The sequence below is a fragment of the Lynx canadensis genome, chromosome A3, assembly GCF_007474595.2.
Source record: "Lynx canadensis isolate LIC74 chromosome A3, mLynCan4.pri.v2, whole genome shotgun sequence".
Taxonomy (NCBI): domain Eukaryota; kingdom Metazoa; phylum Chordata; class Mammalia; order Carnivora; family Felidae; genus Lynx; species Lynx canadensis.
The window spans coordinates 100,855,127-100,874,616 of record NC_044305.1 but is presented as its reverse complement, the minus strand read 5'-3'; the positions used below and the strand labels follow the sequence as shown (position 1 = coordinate 100,874,616).

At 38.4% G+C, this 19,490-nt stretch overlaps 1 protein-coding gene across 5 annotated transcripts in view; it reads right to left on the bottom strand.

Moving 5' to 3' along the window:
* RMND5A (required for meiotic nuclear division 5 homolog A) overlaps positions 1 to 19,490 on the bottom strand; it is a 69,986-nt gene that overhangs the window by 39,373 nt on the left and 11,123 nt on the right. For 3 of the 5 annotated variants that reach the window (XM_030311059.1, XM_030311056.1, XM_030311057.1), the window contains exons 2-3: positions 9,732 to 9,874; positions 1,433 to 1,537 (exon numbers count right to left, since the gene is read on the bottom strand). The exons of 1 other annotated variant lie outside the window; for it this stretch is intronic. In XM_030311059.1, coding sequence (XP_030166919.1) covers positions 1,433 to 1,537; positions 9,732 to 9,874 — 248 coding nt within the window. The remainder of the gene's footprint in view (positions 1 to 1,432; positions 1,538 to 9,731; positions 9,875 to 19,490) is intronic. One more of the 5 variants, XM_030311058.1, reaches the window with a different exon arrangement.

The following is a 19,490-nucleotide window of genomic DNA, read 5'->3' as shown; positions in this document are numbered from 1 at the left end:
TTAACGTAAAGAATACTAATAATACAAAGCACCGAGATGCTAAAGCAATAGCTTCCACACGCGTACTAAATCTAGGTTGCCCCTAGCACTGAAGAAAAGGCCACAAATGCTTGGCTCTCTAATTTCAAATCAGCTTATGAGATTCTGCCTGTTGAGAGATGCCTTCGTAACAGTTTACCAATGCTTTTGAGTAGATTATTGTAGCTTTACGCCGTTTATGACCACTAGAATGCTAGAAGTAGAGATGGTGCTAATTCTGTTCCTAATACTGTCCAGTATCTGTGGGTACACAAAGCCCCAGGCAAATGGTCATTCAAATGAATAAAGGGATGGGTATCTGAAGATGATTTCATTTATATATTTGATTTATATATATTTACATATTCATTTATAGATATTTCATTTATTTATATATTTCATACATATTTATATATTCATTTATATTATATATTTATATATTTCATTTATAACAAACTCAGGAATCTGCCAGTATTTCTCTAAATGTCTAAGTGTAACCTATAAGCAAGAATTATTGAGACTACATAAGAAAGATTCCTCACTGATCTGTCGACCTCATTCAATCCAAACATAATCTTCAGACTTCCAAATATTCATTTAATAATTATTCTCCAATCCCATCAATCTCCAACAAATTTATAAGGTATCTGTTCTGTAGGAAAGAAATGAAACAACTTTGGAAGACATACTCATCAGCTCAAAGGACAGGACATGTTAAAAGAAACTATTTCATTTGGTAGTATATATTAAGTCCAAATTTTAATAGCTACCATCAGATAGTAACTGCTCAAGAATTCCTTTGTGGCACCTGGGTGGCTGAGTCAGGCCTCTAACTCTTGATTTCAGCTCAGGTCATGATCTCATAGTTCATGGTATCAAGACCCGAGTCGGGATCCACAATGAGTCTGGTGGGATTCTCTCCCTCCCTCCCCAACTCTCTCTCAAAATAAACATTAAAAAAAAAAAAAAATCCTTCAAATCTTCTCTTAATATACATAAAAAAGTAAAATTCGACCATTTTGAAATGTTAAAATTTAATATTTAAACAAATTTGAACAATTTTACTATGTCCCTCACATACCTTTATTTCCATAACGTATGCCATGGTCCCTGTTATACGGGTAAGAAAAAAATCAAATGCTCAGGATGTCTTTTTACTACATTCAAGTTCTATAACTTATTTGATAGGTTCGGAAAATATAACTAAGCATGAATAAGCAATGCACTAGATGAAATGTTCTGAGCTTCCTTCTGCCATTCTGACTTTCCAGTATAGACTACTAAGAAAATAAAATACTTTCATAGCTTATTTTCTGTTCACCTATAGTAAAAATTACAGCTAAAATTATAAAAAGAGGTTGAGGAAATGCAACACAGTGTTAGAACTCCTTTTGTTATAACTGCACGTTCTTACTGTTGCATCAGTGCTAGGATCAGTTCCAGCTTCTGTTGCTAGGTGACCAAATTCGTTTGCATGGCTGCAGGAAATCAGTAGCATTGCACAGAAGCCAAGAAGTGGCTAATAAAAAGAAATATCTATTATTAGTACTTCTGTTTTACTGTACTTTTCCCTCTCATATTTTTAAAGAAAAAAGGACGTGAGAAGAGGTTCTTAAAAGGTGAAAGCAGGATTCAAACATGAATCAAAAGCAAAAGAGCACACATTCAAGGGTGTGTCTGTCTGAAGAGGATGTTATAGCTTAGAAAGAAACTCAAGGATACACGAATTCATATACTACCTCATATATGTACTTCGTGTCATTCATATTTTTGATGAATTTAAGTTTTAAAATCTGGAAGCTGAGACAGAGAAGGAATAAATAGCTTTAATAAAACATTATGAAGGGTGCCTGGGTGGCTCAGTCGGTTAGGCAGCCGACTCTTGATTCCAGGTCAGGTCATGATCTCAGGTTCTTAAGTTTGAGCCCCTCATCGGGCTCTGAACTGACAGTGAGGAGCCTGCTTGGGATTCTCTCTTTTTCTCTCTCTGCTCTTCCCCAACTTGTGCTCCCTCTCTCTACTTCAAAATAGGTGAATAAACTTAAAAAAACAATTACAAAACTATGAAATCTAAACAGATCATCCTCTTTGGCCACATCACGAACATGCTTACACACTGGTTAAACTTTAAGGACTGTTTTTGACTGTTCACCATCCAAAACCAATACACTTCCGAAATACAGTTCATGAGATTATAATTATTGAGAAAGTGGTAACAATACATGATAAAACTCAGTATATGTTTCAATTCTTAAGTACAAATTCTTTAATACTATTAATAATATTTTAAAAAACGACCTACTTTTGAAGAAAAATTGGTGTTATAAACCTAACAATGTGCTATTGTTGCACATACCAGGAATCAATTTCCCTTCTAAGCATCCAGTCAATCTGGTTTAGCAGTGAGAGACAGAGATAAACTGCAAAAAATGCTTAATAGGGAATAAAAAGACCTGAATTCTGGTTACACACAGTCTAGAGAAAGAAATCTACTTAACATATGTACATATTTTACATACATCCAAAAGAGGTGTTTTTTTTAAATTCCTCCCAAAATGAGAACAATCAAAATCCCCCATCAATAATAAAGACAAACAACCTAACTGAAAAAAATGGACAAACAATGAATAAGAAATTCACAAAAGAGAGACATTCTGATAGTCAAACACACGAATTGATGTTCAACCCCGAAGATGGTGATGGAAATGCAAATTGATACAACTAGATAATATTTCACTCTGATTAATTTAAGAAATCTTAAATCTGATAATACCAAGTATAGGTGAGAAGTGAGAAAACAGGGCTGCTACCGTACATGTTTGGTAGGACTGGAATTTGGTATAAGCTTTTCAGGGAAAAATGCAGCAAACCTAGTAAAGCTGATGATGAGGCACAAGGCCTCAGATGAAAATAACCCATATTTGGGCATATACCAGCCAGCAGTGCCTTGCAAACCATGGCTGGAAAATAAACTCAGTAGTGTGTCATAATCAGCATTTGTAGATGAATTTTTAGATGTAGATACTACCTTCTTAGACATTCCATTCTGTCCTCTGTAGGATATTCATACCTCTATTTTTATTTTCAAAATAGAGAGGTAGGTTGTGCCAAATCAAGGAAGGAGGAGGGGAAAGTCACACTAGTAACTTCTTACCTTGTAAACGAAGGGGAGAGTAATGTGGTGTGGTCAGAGATATGCCAGACTTCTGCGCTGGGCTTTTTAAAATCCTTAAAATGCTCCACAATCTAACCATCTGTCACATTTGCATCCTTATCCCTCACAATTATTTTACATACCTTCCTGCTCTGGTCTGACTGCCTCCTTATCTGAACAGATTACAGAAATCTGAGGGACTATTTTACTAATTCTCCCAAAGATGTCACATACCTCTTTCCACTCTAGATGCACACGAGAGAAATTCATACATACAGTGGCTACCCAAGGACACCAGGAGTTAATTCTCTCAAGGAACTCCAACTGAGGAAGTTTCTTCAAAGTCATAAAATCTGAGTATTTACCCAGTTCCTCCATTTGTTTTCTAGTTCTTTGATCAAAGTTTTCCCATCTGTATCTGTGGACAATCATCCCTATCTTACAAAGTGTTGATAAAAACTTATCCTAAAATATCTATCGGGACCTATCCCACAATAAGCCTTCAATACACAGTAGCTGAATCAAAAACCAGGCCTTGCCACCAAATCCTGATTCTACATTTAAGAGAGTCTTCATTTTAGGAAACATAAATAAAAACAAAAAACACATTAACAGAAGCATTAATAACAAATTCATTAATTTAAAAATCACTTGAATACAATTACACACTGGATTAGTTGGCACAACTTACTGGGTGTAAGATCCCTTTTCCCTCTCAACCCAACCTGACCAGGACTCTAGAACAAGCTAGCTATTTCATCTTCTGGCCTCAGGCCAAAGTGGGTCTGTACCACCTCCAGGTTCAGTGGGATTATCTGATCCTGTATCCTAATAGGATTAGTGATTGCAAAGGTGTAGGCTTTCCTCTGTGGACTATACTTTAATGCAAATAATTATCATTACCAACTAAAGAATATAGTTTCATTCCGCTTGAAACAGGGTAAGAACAATACAGGCCCAGAGCTTACAGCTAATGACGTAATGTAACAGATGGCAAAGAAAACAGAACTTAACTCATCTTCGCTTTTGAGAATGATCTTCAGACTGAAAAAGGCAAAACCAGTATTGTTTCAGAGAAAATGGAGCCCAACACAAGTGAAGAGACCCAGAGAGCATCTAGCTGTTTATATGAGTCAGGACTCTTCGTTCTTATAAACAGAAGTCTCTTTTGCCCACACAAGTTGGATTTGAAGGACGCCCAGGTAACCAGGGGTAGGTAAGAGGGTAACTGAACCTCAAAAAATGTTCGTTCCCTCCCCACCTTTTGCCTCTATTTCTCTCTGCAAAAGCATTTTGTTTTCCACAACAGACCAGACTCTTTCAAGGACTACTAATCACTTCTAGGCTCACATATTCCCAGCCCTTCCTTCCATTAAGAGCTCTAATGAAAAAGGTCCTACAAGAGGACTTTGAGGTACTCACCCTGGAGCAAACAATTGTGGCCAAGCCTGGGGGGGTCAGATCCATCCTCAGACCATGCACTGTGGCCAAACCCAACGAGGTACTGAGAATGCAGCTGCTCCCAGTCAAATCACATAATTTAAAAACAAACATCTTCCATCTTGACCACAAAGGTATGAGATTTTTATTTAGACACATAGTCTACTCCATTTCCTTGCAGTACTAAGTAGTAATTTGGGGAGAGGAGTTAGTTTGACACGTTTTATTTTATTTCTAGGGGACTATATTCCTGGCTTTTTATTATTGTTGCCTTTTTCATAATTTTGTTAACCATTCCTTTTCAGTAATTCTAAAAATTCCACTCAAAATATATTATCAAATTATCTGTCTATATTTCAGAACTCAACTTAGGTCTTTTTCTTCTCAGAGTGAAATTTCCATTTCTAGTCATTTTCATTTCCTTTTTCCTTCATTACCAGTAACATCTCTCTACTACATAAGGATTTATCCATTACATAACAAAACTTTAGAGCTAGTACATATCTGACTTCACCCACTCTGTATCTATATGGCTAAATCCAACACCTTTTCTCCCATTGGTATCTTTTTCTCCTCTCATGCCACAGTCAAACCTACATAAAAGGCAGCTCCAGATGGTTCACACAGAACTATCTTAAATATTCTACATTTCACTTTTTATAGCTTTATGCCATTTTTTAACATAGTCAGCATTTTGCCTCACCCATGCAGATGCTCCATCTACTGGTAGAATATCAGCTTAGGCTTATGGTTTTTATTTTATCATTATTTTTTTAATGTTTATTCATTTTTGAGAGACAGAGAAAGAAAGAGCACGAGCAGGGGAGAGGCAGAAAGAGACGGAGATACAGAATCTGAACAGGTTCCAAGCTGTCAGTACAGAGCCCCTCAATGCAGGGCTTGAACCCACGGACCGTGAGATCATAAGCTGAGCTGAAGTTGGACAGTTAACTGAGCAAGCCAGCCAGGCGCACCTAGGCCAATAGCCCTTAAAACACTACTGCCCCTGCAAAGGCCTAACTGATTTCCTAGCACAGTGTTTAAGCATAGACTCATGAGTGAGATCTTTTTCCAAAACCTGATTCAGCACTTCCAAGCTGCACACCTGGGGTATGTTACTTAATATCTGAGTCTTAAAATGGGAAAAAAGTACCAGCATCATAGAATATAGATATATGTACAGCACTCAGCCCAGTAGCTGGAACACTGTCAAAATTCAGTAAGTGACAGCTATTATCTTCCTACTCCTGACTTCTCCTTAGTCTAATTTCACCCTATTTAATGAGGGCAAGCAAATCCTCAACTGCTTAAATCATTCACTCCCTTTTCCCCTAATCTCAAATCATTAGGCTTTCCATCAACCTGATCCTGCTTTTTCCTGATAAGGCAGCCACTCCAATTGAGTCAGTCCCTGAGAGTCTTTCACAGTCCAGCATTTATTTCACTGTTGTTCAGCCTCCTTCTCAGCCTTGCAGAAAACCACACCTCACTCTGCTGTTTTGAAATCTTACCTCTTCTTCCAAGTCAAATTTAAGATACCAACTCCACAAAACTTAAACAAGGGCACGATGATCTTCCATTTACAGTAAGCAAAGCCCATCCCATGCAAATTTATTTTACATTGCCTCAGAAGTTTTCCAGTTCTTTCACGTGTACAAGCAGCACTCTTACGTGACCAACTAGACCATAATCTTCTAAAGAACATGGACTATGTATTTTGCTTTCAATTATCCCACAGCAAATTTCAGACAATTTCAAATCTTAACACTATTTATTTTAATACAGACACACACACACACACAAACACACACACACCCCTAAAGCAGTAATCACATATCTAAAGCAGTAATGGTTTTATTGACTTTTCTTACTTAGGAAGTAAACTAAAAAAAAAAAAAAAAAAAAAAAAGCCAAAAGACTAAGTAAAACACTAAAGTAAATGCCCTAAGCAGGAGAGAACTCTAGATGTTCTTAAAATGGGAAAGGAAATAAGAAATAGCCCAACACATTGTTTTTACTAAAAATAATTTGCCACAGAACCCAATGGCTGATACTATTTATTTTAAATAGTGATCATACTGTGGGCATCTGAAAAGAGTCAACACATTAAGGCAGAAATCTTCAATAATTTTTTATGTTCACAATAATTAAAAGCCAGAAAGTGCCTTAGCTAATGCCACAAACTTCTTTTCTGCTTACTTTAAGTGATGACTACAGAACTTTAAAACAAGCTTTAAAACATTAAAGGAAAAAAAATCATCAAGCATGTCAAAAATTTACTCATGTTCCTCACTCAAAACCAGCCTGCTCATAAAGGAGTCACCAGCTTCTCTGTCCTCCTCTTGGCAGGGTGGAAAAATGTGTCCATAACATGGTGCTCACAGGCTGCTTCACAGCATTCCAGTTCATTACTCAAGTCTGTTTGTGGTACTTAAAGGCTTGTGCCACAATGGCTTCAGCTTCATCCTGTTTGCTCACCGCCAGCCCAAAGGAGTCCACCCTGCCCTGTTACAACAGGTGGCCCTGGAAGCTTGTACAGATTTATTTACCAGATCTAAGCTAAAAGAAAAGGAAGACTTTACAAGTCAGTGGAATCTTCTACAACAGCCTACACAGAATTCCTTATGTATGCGGGAAGCACAATGTCTGGTTCGTTCTAGTAGGGTAACAGCTTCCTACAGCTGAGGCCAAGCAGATACTCCCACCCCGAAAAAGGGGGAGGGAAGGAGAAAATGCAGTGAAACATGTTAGAGAAGTGGGCTAAAAGATCCAGGCTTTCTTCTGTGCCCCAGGACTATAATTCAACAAACAGTTATCAATATCAACCTAACAATGTAGTTTCATAGGACGGGTCAGAAGAATCTGGAATCCAGGTCACCTAGAACCTAAACTACTTTCACAGCAACATAAAGCTACAACAAAAAAAAAATTTTTTTTTACTTGAAAAAGCCCTTATAACTTCCACATACATGAAAAAAAATGTCCTCAAAAGAGAAATGAGTAAATTAAAATATATAACTAGGAATATTCACCTGAAACACATCCCCACCAAAAAAGCCAGAACGTAGATTACTCCTCATGCATTCCCTGGGTATCCATGTTTGTTTGTCCCAAACAAAAAGGGACACTTTTGTTTCTAGTACCAAATACACTTAAATGTTTTGTCTCAAAGATTAGCCAAAATATCTGACAAGCATTATGAATATTTGTAAAGACCTGGTGGATCAGAAGGAAGACACACTTCCCAATTCACTGATAGCTGAGGAACAAGAATTAAGAAGAGGATTCTGATAATCATGACAGGACAACAGGCACAATCTAGGAAATGAGGACAGGTGGTCACCCTGTCAGTGGTAGAATACAGAGCTAGTGAATTACGGGCCCAAATGCTCCAGATCCTAGGGGCCAGCAGTCCAAGTACTTGAGCTATGGCTGCTGAGGCCATCCTCACCTCTCCCGATTCTCAGATCTCTTCTCAGATTCTTTCTCTGATTGGCTGTGAAAACCTCAGCTGTTGTCACTGTCATGGCCATCTTCTGGTCTTACTCTCCCCCCACTCTGTCATAACTACAGGCAGCCTGATGGTCAAGCAGATGCCTCCTGGAACATCTAGGAACCTCCAACCTCTAGGTTTGAACCATCAGAACCATTAGATTGCCTTGACCACTGTCAGCCACCAAAACCTGAAGCTTCCTAAATACCACCAGTAGTTACTCTACCTAGAGAAACTGAAGGTTCCTCACCCACAGTGATTTAAGATTCTCTCTAAAGGCCCCATCACCATTCCAGTAAGTACTTAAGCCAGTACAGGCCAACTGAAGACTTCCAATCCCATAGCCCCCAAAAAGTCTAATGCCAAAGCCACTTCCAATGCTGTGTTCACTCACTTGGAGTCACCAAATAGGCATCACAACCTCAAAGCTATTTCAGAGAATACTCACTGCCTTCCCAGCCTTTGCTAGCAAATGCCATCACTAACCCAAAATGGGGCTGCTGCTGCCAACACTACTTCTCTGGCCTCGTTTGCTGAGTTGAAGCCCTCAGCACTACGATAGTGGCAAAAGCTCTCTGAAAGGGCGCTAACACTTCTGTAAACCACAGCTACCCAAACAATCCCGAGAGCCTCTGCCACACACAGTCCTGCCACACTGTACCTACCAGTTAAAGAGATCTATCTCCTTAGAAGCATATAGTTCTGCCTCAGGCTGCCTGGTCTAGCCCTTCAATACTACTGCTTTATAGGGTAATTTCTAACAGCTAGGTTTACCCATGAGTTAGACAAAGCCACTCTCCGGATTCCATGAGTTTCCATCTACATCATAGCTATTAGCTCTCTTATATACAAACTAAGCAACTCATAGGACTGCTTTTGCTACAAAAAGCTCTTCCCAAAAGTTCTTCCCACCTTCCCAGAAGTTTACAATGGGTCAACAAAAACGTCCATAACCAGTTACAAACTCCCCAATGGCTGATGTAGTCAGGGGTATCCCATAGTAACCTTATACCTCTTCTCTTAGGCCCCACTAGGACTATGAACTCCAAAGGCAAAAGTGGTCCAGTGCTAAAAATAACTGCTTATAAGGAAGATTCAAGAGATGTCACTGGAACAATCACCCAACAGAAATGACTGGCCCTGCCGGCTAGCAACGAACCCACTCACTCACACAGAACACAACACTGGAGAAAAGCAGCTAGCATGTCCACAGGAAGACAACAGTTAGGATGATGCAGGGGAGACGGATGCAAGGGTGTTATTCTAACTGCCCCATAAGAGAGACACAGCCAAGGAACTACTCAGGAAGTAGGAAAAGTTACCCCTGTAAACACACTCCCTCATAGTAGCTAAAATTTCTTTGTAAATTTACTCATCATGATACTAGGAACTGCAATCATACAAGCAAATGGATAAACAACAAGGCTGTAAGAAGGTTTGCTGTATTTTTCTTTTTCTTTTTTTAAATATCAACAGAAAACTTTAAGAATAACATAATAAAACCAGATCTGCAGAAGTTGTTAAAAGCAAGCATAAAATAATTGGAGAAAGCAAATGTTATCAAAGCAGTGACAGGAGATGAAGGATGCTTTTTAAAAATCTCAAACACTTCCTTCAACACCATACCTTATCAATGGCTTTTCCAACCCGAGAAACACTGCTGTGGATGTCTTTGTGGTCTGAGGCCAATTTTTGAACAGTATCCTTTATTCTTTTACAGCACTGTGTCAAAACAAGTGAAAGTGTCCCTGATAATTCAGCATCTTGGCCTATAAAAATGAAAGAAAGAAAGAAAAGAAAGAAGGAAGATTGGTTACTCATGAAAGCACACCCAAAAGACAGCAAATTTCAAATAGGCCCTTTAGAACATGAGAGTTGGAAGAAAAGTGAAGAAAAACAAATATCTGCTTTGAAGCAGATAGTCACACTCACAGATAACATTTTTCAAGTGAATGCTAAGAAAGCTATCTTAATTTATTTTTTGGAATAAATAAGAAAACTTTACTAGGAAATAAACCACTTTTGTAATTACCAAAATAGTACAGACTGTGAATAATACTGCCAAGGCATTTTTCAAAAAATATGTCTAAGTGAATAAACTCAGTTATTCAATCCACTTAAACTGTTCAAATTATTCTCAAAACAGTTTCATCGTTACTAAATTTCCTGAAGAGATTATTTAGTCCAAATGCTTTATATTCTATATGAAAGATAGAAAAAAACCCAACAAACTTCTTTGGATACCATGTTGAAAAGCATGAACATAGCAGAAAAAGTTATCATATCCCCATGTATAAGGCACAGTGAGCCATTCTTATAAGGGTTCCCACCACCCTACCTGATAACAGAGGCTTACTGTGCCCTAAAGTGTATACAATGTGGTTTATGATGAATTCCTGCTTTCCTTATGGGAGTCTAGAATTACGTTATACGCTAAGGCAGAGAGTGCCTATATGACCAGTCCCCAATAAACACCCTGAACACTACCTCTCTAGAGAGCTTCCCTGGTAGACAACACTTCAAACTTGCTACAATTTGATGTCAGAGGAATTAAATGTGCCCTGCCTGTGTGACACTACACTGAGAGAGGACTCTTGGAAATTTTCTCCTGGTTTCCTCTGGACTTTGCCCCATGAGCCTTTTCCCTTGGTTGATTTTGCTTTGTACCCTCTTGCTATATAATAAACCTTAGCCACGAGTGTGACTACATGCTGAGTCCTATGTGTCTTCCTAGTGATCACTGGAATCTAAAGGTGGTCTTGGGGACCTTGATACACATGACAAATCAACGGAAAGTTACTAGAATTTAAATCCTCTTTCCCAGTGCTACCTCCTCAGGAAAAAGGGAGGAAAAGAAGATGGGAGGAAGAGAGAGAACAAACTGAGTCATGTTGTCAATTACCTCATCTATCTACATATCCCCACCTGTGAGTAACAGGCCTGGCTTCTAAACCCCTACTCACTATAACAGTGATTCTTAAACTGTAATTTACATCAGAATCACCTGAAGGTCTAGTTAAAACAAAAGAGTTGACCCCCCCCCCCCCGTTTCTAATTCAAGAGCTCTGGGATGGGGCCCAAGAATCCGAACAAGAACAACCCCAAAACTACAGTAGTCCTAGGATGTTCATTTATTCAACAAATATTTATAGAGAACTCATTATGTGACAGGTATAGCAGTGACACAAAACCATCAAGTACCACCATCAAGTACCTAGGCTGCCTTAAAACGTACCTTCTGGTAAGCAAGATAAACAACACAAAGTATCAATTATATACAGTATGACAAAAGATGATATATGCTACTGGGGGAGAAAAAGTTGTGTAGAAGAGATGGGGAGTGCATTTGAGCTGAACAATCACAATCTTAAACAGAGTGGACATTATAGGCCTCACTGAGAAAGTGGTATCTGAGTAAATACTTGAAAGAAATGAGGGAACCAGCCTTGGGGCTACTGTGGGGGTTGAAGGGCAGCATATCTGCCACCCTAAAATTAGCTTCTTTGGCATAAGGATTATTTTGAGCATATTATTGTGAGAAACAGCAGATGCAGGAAAAACTCTGAAAACAGTAAAAGTTACCCTTTTGTAAGGGAAATTTACATTTAGAAATCTCCATCAGTAAGAATGTCTCCCTCTCTATACCTCGAAAAGAAGAAATGGCACTAAATCATAAGAAACCTATCAATGAAGAAGGCTCAGATTTATATCTGAGTAACAAACTTTACTCTTACTGTGCTTTTCCTGATAAACTGGTCTCCCCACACCTTTCCTGAACTCTAAGCCACCTTTTTGACTTGCTCATTTTTCTCCGGGAACCTCCCACGTATACATGAGGTATATATGTTAATAAACTGTTTTTCTCTTGCTAATCTGCCGTTTATTACAGGGGTCTCAGCCAAGAACTCACAAGGTTAGAGGAACAATTCTTTTTCCTCTCTTTCAGGGGAAAGCATTCCAGGCAGAGGGAGCAAAAGCCCTTACAGAAATATCCTAGATTATTCAAGGAACAGCAAAGAAGCCAGTGTGGCTAAAGTAGATGTCTGGCAAAGAAAAAGAGGAGAAAATGTTTAAAAGATTATGGGGTCCTGATCTTGCAGGGCCTTTTTGGCATTATAAAAGGCTTCTTAGACTTTATTTTGAGTGAAAGGGATATCCACTGCAAGGTTTTGAACAGAGCAGGTACAAAAACTGACACATTTTAGTATGGCCATTCTGGCTCAGGACAGGAGTAGAAGAACAGAAGCAGGAAGAGTAGTTAGGAGGCTGGGGCAGCATTCTAGATGAGAGGACAGTGGCTCAGCCCAGGGTGTTAGACGTGGAGGTGGTGAGAAGTGGCTGGATTCTGGATATATTTTGATGATAAAGCCAACAGGATTTCCTAAGTATGAGGAAAGAAAAGGACTTACAGATGACTTTAAACTTTTTAGCTTAAGTCAACTGGAAAGATGGAGTTGTCTTCAATTAGAATAATATAGATGAAAAGCTGAGCAGGTATGAGAGGAAGAAGAGATAGAGTTCAGTTTCAGCTTGTTAAATTTCATATGTGAGTAGTCACTTCAGTGCACATGAGGAGGAGTTAGACATACAAACTTGGAGTTCAAGAGCAAAAACAGGGCTGGATATATAAACTTGTGAGTCACTGGCATGTAGATGATACTTAAAGCCATGAGGCTAAATCAATGAAATCATCAAAAGAATTAGTACAGACACAAAGAAGTAGTAAAAGAAGAGAGTCCTGGAAACTCCAAGTTTATAAGACCACGATAAAGTCAAACTGGAAAAGGAGACTAACTGAAACACTGTGATGTAGGAGAAAAATCAAGTATGGTGCTGGGGAAGCCAAGTAAAGAAAATGTGTCAAGGAGGAAGAAGTAACCAAGTGTATTAAATGCTCTGCTATGTTAAGTAAGATGTGGACTAAGAGCTGACCACTGGATTTATAATGTGGAAGTTAAGAGTGACCATGACAAGAACAGTTTCTCTCAAGTTTCAAGAAAAGAAACCTAGAAGGGGCATCTGCATGGCTTAGTTGGTTGAGTGTCTGACTCTTGATTTTGGCTCAGATCATGATCCTATGCTGACGGTTCAGAGCCTGGTTGGGATTCTCTCTGTCCTTGTCTCTCTCAAAATTAAAGGAAAGGGATAAGAGGGAAGGGGGAAAGGATAAGGGGGAAGGGGGAAGAAGGAAGGGGGAGGGGAAAGGAAAGGAAAGGAAAGGAAAGGAAAGGAAAGGAAAGGAAAGGAAAGGAAAGGAAAGGGGAAAGAGGGAGGGAGGGGAAAAAACCAAACCTAGGGACTTCTAGGCACTATGAAGAAGGGAATATGTTTGGTTCAGTGACAACCACTGAGAGAAGTAAAAACGATAAGCAGACAGAAAATAGTGTCCATAAGGTAAGCAATCCAGTATGATGTGGCCAAAATAAATTGCCCTGATCTCTATTTACAATTATATGAAGTATGTATCAGGTGCTTCCAACATCTAATAACATAATTTAAGCTAAGAGAAGACCTGGAAATTCAGGAAAATTTCAAAATCTGTCTAAAAGGTATTCCATACATACCTTGAGCCAAAAGAATCTAACTGCTTCAGTAGCTCTACTGTGGCCATTTCTGTATCTAAACCTTACCTAACGTCAATAGCTTCATCTCCTCTATAAATCTCTCTGTTCACCGATTTCACTCGGTCTTCTCAATTCCTAATGAATTCTGTTCTCTCCACCATTCCTCTGGCACTGAATCATATCCCACTCAACAATTTTATGTATAATCCCATCATCCATCTCAATTAGATACAAGTCCTGAAGGAAAGACAGATTCTTATTGTTAACTGTGTATTCCAGTCTTATCCTATTGTCTTGCAGTTTCATGCACTATTAATGTAAGTATTTGGATTGATGGCAGAGAGAAAAAAACAGTTAAAAAGAATGCCATATTCAACAAATGGTGCTGGAATAACCAGACATGCAAAAGAATCATACCATATACAAAAATTAACTCAAAATGGAATGAAGATCTAAATATAAAAGCCAAAACGATCAAATACCTAGAAGAGAATAAGAGCATTCTCGACCTTGGATTGAGCAATGGCTTCCTAGACATTATACCAAAAGCACAAGCAACAACAACAACAAAAAAAACCAGACAGATAAATTAATTACTTAATTCCTTCATTTGTTCAGTTGGCCTTTACCAAAACTAAAAACTCTTGTGCTCCAAATACTACCAAGAAAGTGAAAAGATAATCCACAGAATGGGAAAAAACATTTACAAGTTATATGTCAGATACGGGCCTAGTATCCAGAATATATAAAGAACTGTTAGAACCTTACAAGACAACCCAATTTAAAAGTGGGCAAAGAATTTTAATAGACATTTTCTTCCCAGAGAGAATAAGACAAAACACCATAAAAACAGGAAAAGATGCTCAACATCATTAGTCAAAAGAAAAATGCAAATCAAAACTACAATGAGAAACTACTTCACTCCTACTGAGATAGCTATGATGAAAAAGATGGACAACAAGAAGCGTTGGGGAGGATGCGGAAAACTTAGAACCCTCATATATTGCTGGTGGCTGTAAAATGGTGTAGCACTGAAAAAAACAGTTTGACAGTTCCTCAGAAAGTTAAAGAGTTACTGCATGATCCAGGAATTCCACTCTGAGGTACATACCCAAGAGAAATGAACACAGAGGTCCACACATAAGTTTGTACATGAATGTTCACAGCAGCATTATTCATACTAACCAAGAAGTGGAATCAATCCAAATGTCCAAATGATGAATAGATAAGTGGGGCATATCCATAAAACGGAATATTATTTAGCCATAAGGAATGGAGCACTAATACATACAACACGGATGAACTTCAAAAACACTGTGTTAACTGAAATAAGCCAGACACAAAAGGCCATACATTGTGTGGTTCTATTTATATGAAATCTCCAAATCCATGGACAGAAGTAGATTCATGGGGGCCAGAGGCTGGGGAAGAGTAGAATGAGGAATGACTGTTAATAAGTATGAGGTTTCTTTTCGGAGTGATGAAAATATTCTGGGATTAGATAACGGTAATGGGTGCACATCTCTGAACATACTGAAAGGCAGTGAGTGAATCATACCCTTTAAAAGGGTGACTTTTATGGTATGTGAACTATTTTTCAATTTTAAAAATCTTAAAAATGCAAGCTGTAAGTCCTATCCATTCTATCATATTTTTTTTTTCCCTACACTCAGTAGACAGCAAAGTAAACAAAAGGTTAAAGAACAAAACGGCAAAGACCACAGCAGAGGATAGAGGTCATCTGGAATTTACTAATTGAACTTCCAAGCCCCAATCTTGAAATCCATCATTTTCCAATCTCAGCAACTTAAATGTCTGAAGTTTGGTGCCTTTGTCATCTTTTTTTTTTCCTTTACCATCTACAAGACCCTCCACTTTTTGTTTTTCAAGTTTATAAATGACAGACACTAGTAGCATAAGGTCAATTAATAAACACAGAGTTTTCAGTATGCCCCAAGGAAAAATAATTTCTACAATGTATTTGGAAGTGTAGGAAAAGTACAATGGAATAATCTGAAAGAGAACCCTGGGAAAGCCCTGTTCAAAGAGAAAGATTCCACTAATGCATTTTCAAATGGATTTAGTGGAAAGCAGCCAAAGGTAAAAACAGGTTTAGAAATCACTATAATAATCAAATTGACTGAGACCAAACCTCTAAGTCCTAAAGGGAGAGTTCTAATGTTCTTCTGATTTCTCTGTCTTAAAACGAAACCTGCTTCTAGGAGAACCTTTCTGTGAAAGAAATCTAATTGGATTTAGTTCCTAGAAATAAAGTGGGAGGATTACTGTGACAACCATCTTTACCATAACTAAACTGGATGTGAAAGTATATGTTAGAACCCCGACTGGCCACTGCAAGGGTCACTTTTTACCCAGAATGACGTCCTGTGCCAACTGTCTTTCCATGCAGTAAACCTCTTTGGACTCAAGCCCCATGCACAAGCATAAAAGAAATAGTTCTGAGGCAGTGCTCATTACTTACAGTGACCAAAAGTATTTTTTTAAGACTGTTTTTTTTAGAGCAGTTTTAGGTTTACAACAAAATTGAGGATACACAGAGATTCCCCATTTTCACCTTGCCCCTATGCATGCACAGCCTCTTCCATTATCAACATCCCCCACCTGAAATGTACTTTATTTTTATTTTTTTTTAAATTTTTTTTAACGTTTTATTTATTTTTGAGACAGAGAGAGACAGAGCATGAACAGGGGAGGGTCAGCAAGAGGGAGACACAGAATCTGAAACAGGCTCCAGGCTCTGAGCTGTCAGCACAGAGCCCGACGCGGGGCTCGAACTCATGGACCGCGAGATCATGACCTGAGCCGAAGTCGGCTGCTTAACCGACTGAGCCACCCAGGCGCCCGGAAACGTACTTTATTTTTAAACCAAGGATGAACCTATACCGACACATCATTATCACCCAAAGTCCACAGTTACTGTAGCGTTCACCCTTGGTGTTGCACCTATGGGTTTTGACAAATGTGTAAGAGCATATATCCCTCACTATGGTATCATGCAGAGTATTTTTACTGCCCTAAAAATCCTCTGTGCTCTGCCTCTTCATCTCTCTCCTCCACCCCACCCCTGGCAAGTGCTAATTCTTTTGTCTCCTTCCATAGGTTTCCCTTCCTCAGAAGGTTAGATAGTTGGAATCACATAGCATGTAGCATTTTCAGATTGGCTTTTCATCTGGTAATATGCATTTTTAAGATTCCTCCATCTCTTTTCATGGCTTGATCCTTTCTTTTCAGCAATGAATAATATTACATTATCTGCATGTACTGCACTTTAGCCATTCACCTAACTAAAGAACATCTTGGTTGCTTCCAAGTTTTGGCAGTTATGAATTAAAAGCTACTATAAACAGTCTGTGAAGGTTTTTGTATGGACATGTTTTCAACTCCTTTGGGTAAATACCAAGGTGCACGATTGCTGCATTTCATAGTAAGAGTAGTGTTTACTTTTGTAAGAAATTGCCAAGCTGTCTTCCAAAGTGGCTGTACCACAAAAGTACTTTTTACAATTTTTTTTTTTTTTTTTTTTTTTTTTTTTAATTTTAGAGCAAGAGAAAGCAGGGGAGAGAAAGAATCTTAAGCAGGTTCCATGCTCAGTGTGGAGTCCAACTCAGGGCTCAATACCACAATCCTAGAATCAGGACCTGAGCCAAAATCAAGAGTCAAATGCTCAACTGACTGAGCCACCAAAGCACTCCTAAAATTACTTTTATCATTATTTAATTCAACAGATAAAATAAGTGGTACATCCATAAGAGATTTTAAATCCAAGCAAAGAACCAACACACATGGTTGGTCTTTCAATACAATAGAATGATACTCTCAGAAACTAGAATAATCACAGTCTCTTCCAAAATCAGACAAACTAAATTAAACATATCTGAGTGAACTCCTAAATCATTTTTTTTTAATTTTTTTTCAACGTTTTTATTTATTTTGGGGACAGAGAGAGACAGAGCGTGAACGGGGGAGGGGCAGAGAGAGAGGGAGACACAGAATCGGAAACAGGCTCCAGGCTCCGAGCCATCAGCCCAGAGCCTGACGCGGGGCTCGAACTCACGGACCGCGAGATCGTGACCTGGCTGAAGTCGGACGCTTAACCGACTGCGCCACCCAGGCGCCCCCTAAATCATTTTTTTTTAATAGAGCACAGCTATGACTTCAAGCTCTGCCTTGGGCTTCATTTACTGCCTAGCGATTTCAAGATTTATGTCCATTAGTTTCACAGAAATAAACTAGAAAAATGTTTGTTTCCACAGCATCCTGTACTTCCCTATCAGAGTTTCAGACTTAATTGTAAATATTTGTCTATCACCCCCATGAAATTACTTGAAGACCGGAAACTCAATTGCTTAATCTCCAGTGTTTAGCATGGTAACTGACATATATTAGGCATCCAATAACTATTTACCAAAGGAATAGAAAAATAATAATTTTTTTTTTTTTTATTTAAGAAGGCTCCATGCCCAACGTGGGGCTCTATCTTACGACCCCAAGATCGAAAGTCACATGCTCTACTGACCGAGCCAGCCAAGGGCCCCTAAAAATTATGTATTACATATTCTAATTTTCAAGCCCAGCACTGGAGACTCCTGGCACTATGACATACTCTGAACTAACTCCCTCTGAAACTGCAGGCAGTGTCACACTCAGCAGCTCACTCACCTTCCACTTCCTTCCAGGATGTTTAGTGCATACTACACAATAGCATTATGGCTTAAATTTTCCAAATACCAAATAAATAAACAGACACACACACACACACACACACACACACACACACACACACACACACACACCACAAATTTCCAAACAAAACACATTCATAGAATAAAGTCCCCACAGTTGTAAGCACCTTCCCCTTTCCAGATAATTACCAATCCCTCCCCTCAAAAACCTTAAGTACGTAAAGACTTGGAAAAAAATTAACAGGCTTGTGTCTGAGCCAGTTTGTGTCTGTAAAACAAAATCATGCCACGGTGTGTCGAAAAAATGAAACACATTTCAACTTTAGTAGATACATGTTCCTATAAAAGTACACCCCAAGTCAAAATGTAGGAAGGCAGGACAAACTTACACAATTAAGAGTGCCCTGTTCCCACAAAGGGAAAAATTATAAATTCCTATTTATACCTTGGTTTTTATAAATAACTTTTCAATGCAGTCTATCATTTTTTACATTTATTTGTTCAATTATTTCCCTTCAGTACTAATCACATGGCTTAAGACAACCATAGGTCCAACTATGTGACAAGATTTACTCATCACTTTGGCTAATCTAATACAATCAAGACAAAGATGATTGAAAGCTATGTTCTCATCCCTACTCAGTGTTTACATTTTCAATTTGTTTGCCATTTATTTTTATGGTATCAGGAGGAAAAAAAAACCCTCAAATAATTGCACATACTGTTAAAGAAAGATAAACAGCTTGTTGGTAGGGAGCACTATAATGGTGTGGCTTGATATGTCTGCTCATGGACAGATAATTAAAAGTTCTAATTTGGTCTGTAAAAGGCAGCTTAAAGGTGTCAATTACACTATGCAGTGCATGCTGCCTAAGAGTCCAACACATGAGACTATAATTAAGAGCATTCTATAAAAAAGTGGTGAGGCACAACACAGGAAGGTGACTACTATGATGATTACTCAGATGTCCAAAACGGCTGAAAACCTTACCACCTAGGACTACAATATTTTGATAGAAGCAAATAGTAGCATTCCCCAGAAATCACGAAGACTTGACTTTACAATCTTATGAATATCATGGAGGCAGAAAAAAATTTAAATATCCAAGTTTATAAAT